Source organism: Acanthamoeba castellanii, assembly GCF_000313135.1.
Source record: "Acanthamoeba castellanii str. Neff unplaced genomic scaffold scf7180000083783, whole genome shotgun sequence".
In the NCBI taxonomy this organism is placed as follows: Eukaryota; Discosea; order Longamoebia; family Acanthamoebidae; genus Acanthamoeba; species Acanthamoeba castellanii.
Genome location: NW_004457279.1, coordinates 1 through 3819, shown reverse-complemented (window position 1 = coordinate 3819; position 3819 = coordinate 1). Strand labels below are relative to the sequence as shown.

At 57.9% G+C, this 3819-nt stretch overlaps 2 protein-coding genes across 2 annotated transcripts; both read right to left on the bottom strand.

Moving 5' to 3' along the window:
• Positions 1-60: 60 nt before the first annotated feature.
• ACA1_014990 (uncharacterized protein) lies at positions 61-2164 on the bottom strand (the record flags this gene model as incomplete). Its single annotated transcript, XM_004333985.1, has 7 exons — positions 61-240; positions 324-506; positions 586-783; positions 867-1026; positions 1123-1271; positions 1351-1977; positions 2138-2164. Coding segments are annotated over 7 exons (1524 nt in total), but the record flags the coding sequence as incomplete, so codon positions are not given.
• Positions 2165-2475: 311 nt separating this feature from the next.
• Positions 2476-3711, bottom strand: ACA1_014980 (uncharacterized protein; the record flags this gene model as incomplete). Its single annotated transcript, XM_004333984.1, has 6 exons — positions 2476-2727; positions 2812-2908; positions 2978-3122; positions 3180-3255; positions 3340-3623; positions 3693-3711. The coding sequence occupies 6 exons, from the start codon at positions 3709-3711 to the stop codon at positions 2476-2478; spliced, it is 873 nt and encodes a 290-aa protein (XP_004334032.1).
• Positions 3712-3819: the final 108 nt, after the last annotated feature.

Here is a 3819-nt window from a genome sequence, read left to right as displayed (position 1 = left end):
AATAATAATAACAACAATAAAAAACAATTCTTTATTATTATAATAAAAGAACGCAAGTACCTTGGGTTTCCGGATGGAGGTGAAGGGAATGGAGCAGAAGTAGTAGGTGCGGAAGTCCTTGAGCACGACCTGGAGGCCACGATAGTTACCAGCCTCAGTAGTGATGGGTCCGACCTTGGTGATCTTGGTGATGATGGTCAACGGAAACGAGAAGCAATGCGCGCCTTTCTCCGCAGCTTTCTATCGACGTTCGCCAAGCGCGAAAGTGAGTTCAATCATGCAAGAACACACACACGCGCGCGAGAGATCATCGATGCACGTACGGGGTCGTCAGGACAGAAAGCGAGGCGGTAGTTGGTGAGGACCGCCGTGCCCATGGCCGCTTCGCAGCGGTGGAACGACAGCAGGTGGTGCTTGAGCAACACCATTCGTTCGCCCTCAAGCAAGCGGTACTCGGGATCCTTCTGGTCCTCGAGCGGCAGCTCCTCGGTCCTCATCTCGAATGCCTAGAGAGGAAAAAGAACGATCGTTTGGTAAGCCGCCGGCACTCATTCGTAAACCTGCGCGCGCGTGCGGTGAGCCTACTTCGATGATGCGCCGCAGCTTTTTGACTCCCCCGCTCTCGCGTATGGTGTGCCTCCTTCGCTCTTCGACCACGGGGCTCGGCTCCTCCTCTTCCGCCTCGCCCTTCTCGGGGAACACCAGCGAGAAGTAGCAATTGGGGTCCTGCGGCGTCGACGTCGATGGCGAATATTCGCTGTCGGCGATGATTCGCTTGTTGCCCTGCCCAACGCCACACGTTCCACAAACGTGCACCATCAGCATCGCCTCCTTGTCAAGGCCAAAGCGGGGGGAGCCAGTCGGACCTCGGGACGAAGGTAGAGAAGGTGGGAGCAAGAGCGTATCGTCCACCCCACGCCGTGACCGTTGACGGGGCAATCGATTGTGAAGAGCTCCTCCTTCGCCGGCTCGTTGGTCGGCTTGCCATCGGCAGCCACCACGCCCTTCTTGCCCACGCGCCAGCATCTGGCAGCCGCACGCGCATTCACCTCAGGTTGGCCCTCCCTCGAGCAAAGGGGAAATTGGGCGAGGGGTGAAGGCAAAGCCTACGGCCTAACGTACCGTTTCTTGGTGGTGGAGATGGTACACGTGTTCCGCGACCGCAGCTGGATGAGGAATACCTCCTTTCTGTCGATCCTCTTGCACGATGGCACGAGTCCGCCGTTCGGCAGCACGCTCACAAACAAGCCCTGGGCCGTCTTGAAGGCGACCTGCACTCGACGAAGTACGTTGACATTACTGTGCGACCAAGCGAATCGGAAGGAGCCAGAGTCGGGCGACGGAGCATACCTTGAAGGCGAGCTGGAAGAGTTGTGCGTCCTTGATGCAGAGCTGCAGCGCGGCGGACGGGTCGCACCTAAGCGAGCCGTCCTCGCGCACCTCCACATAGGTGCCCGTGGCCTTGTTGCGAATGGTGAGCGTGTTGGCGTGGTGCACCTCGATCGTGAACAGCTCCTCGTCCGTGCGTCCGCACCGTGGTGGCGGCGTGTCGTCCCCTCCGCCCGATTGTGCTTCAGCGTCGCCTCCGCTTGAGACAGCAGGGTCTGCCGACGTCTTTTGGTCCGTGCCAGTGGCTATCAGTAGGCCGTCGGGATAGGTCACGCGCCAATAGCGCCCGTTGTCGGCCCGCAGAGCAAGGAAGGGCGAGACCTCCGTGTCCTGGCTGCGCGACGTGGCATCGGAGCTGGAGGCGGTCAGCAGATGGCGCCGCTGGTGATCGTGCGGGTGTGGGTGGCTCACGCTACGCGCGCGCGCTCCAAAGGCGTCGCCATCCATCAGGCCGCCGTGCCACTCGATCTCGAACACCTCCTGGTTCTTCTTCAGCCATGCCTGGCGACTGTGCATGAAGCTCGCCTTCAGGGCACCATCGCCGCCGTGTCGGCACACAAACTTGTTGTTGTGGGCTCTCAGCGCCAGCTACGCAACCGACAAACAACAACAGTGAGAGGCAGTAAGTCGCAGCTGCTGGCCAACCATGGAAGTGATACATAATCAAGTAATAAGTGGCTAAACATGTTGCAATAAATAGAAGATATTAAATTAATGGGGAGAAGGAATGAGGGGGAAGACCTCGTACCCGATTAAACTGGGAAAGGTACCACATGACCGCACTGCCGCCGTCACCAAGCCCAAACGCGACCCCAGAGGAGGGGGCATCCGATCCATGACGGGTCTCTGGTTGTGCTATTGAGTGCCTCCGTCGATCCATCCTCGCACCAGGTCCAGATCGCGAAAGGGACGCCAAATCGCTTGCGATTTTTACTCTCTCTACTCTTTGCACCTACTCCAACGTCGCTCTCCCACGCGGCGGCCTTCTCTTTTTCGTTTGTTGTTTCGCGTCGCCAACAATTTTTTCTCTTTCGGGGTACGAAAAAAAAGAATGCTAAAATGCTAAAATGGGCCAAAAACCAACAATCAAAGGCCCTTGGCTGCAGCGGCCAGGTCAGGCGGTAGTACGAGGGCAGGAGGGGCCACCAGCCGTGTTGTCTTGGCTGGTTGTTCCTCTCGTACACTTTGCTTACTCTCCCCGTCTTCGTCGTCGCTCTCGTATTCGTCATCTGAGTGGTGCGCCTCGTCCGCCAGACCAGCGACAGGCAGGGTTCTCCTGCGCAACGTGTCTCTTCCCCGGCCCATGCTCTTTTCCATCGCCACAAATCGATCTACCTCCTGTGCGTGTTCATGTGTCCATGCGGTCCAGTGTTGTTGTTGTTAGCAGTGAGAGTGAGCAGTGATGCAATTCGGTGCACGTACCTGTGGGTCGGCCCACTCATAGGCCGCTTTGTGCGAAAGTGTTGTGTACTGATAGAACGAGTGCAAAAGGAGTTGCTGCTGGCTCTTGTCCTTTGCCCTGCGAAACCGGGGAGAGAACTTGGTCAACACGCGTTGAGGCAGGGGCGCCGGCGGACATGGTGACTACCTGGGGTACATCTCTTTGCATATTCTGTCTATCTCGTTCTCCCGACCGAGCTCGCGCAGCTTGGGGAACCAGGCGTCGATGACCCTTTCATTGATGTCGTCCCTGAGACAGGCCATATACTCCTTGAAGGCTGCCTCATGTTTGCCTGCACGAGTGTATTGATGAGAAGAGAAACAAACGAGGGTTCGAGGATCACGCATACCACTAAACCACAGAAGGTCGGCCTTGTCCAGGTAGAGCTTCTCTCGCCACTGACTTCCACCAAATGCCGCCTCTGCCTGCACGCATCAGAGGTTGGGTTGAGAAATGCGACAGATGCACGCCTCACGCGCACACGTACAGGCACGACAGCGATGACGGACCTGTATGGCAAAGTCGAGGTATTTGAGCGCGTCGGAGAAGAGGCGCTGGCGATCGTCGAGCGCCTGCTCGAGAAGGCCCGGCGCATCGCGGGAAATGGTGACAAGCTCGTTGGCGAAGGCATGCGCTTCGCGGGCCGCACCGGCCTTGAGCGCAGCCGCCTGGCGCGCCTCAGCGAGTGACGCCAGCAGGGCCGAGTTCTCCTCCCGCAGCCCCGCAGCACGCAACGGCTGGCGCTCCTCAGTGTGCCGCCCAAGCTCTACCGTCCCGGTGTCGCAGCACGATGCTACCCCCCCCCCGGACACTGTCAATGAAACAAGTTCGGGGCTCCCTTGAAAAGTGTCGGGGAGGGCACGTACAGAACACCACTCCATCTTCGCGTTGCTGCCTCTGTCCTTCTCTGCTCTGCCCGAAATGATTTCATTCACAAAACAAGAAAAAAAGAAAAGGAAACGAAAGGTGAAGTTTCGTTTTGTTCGTTT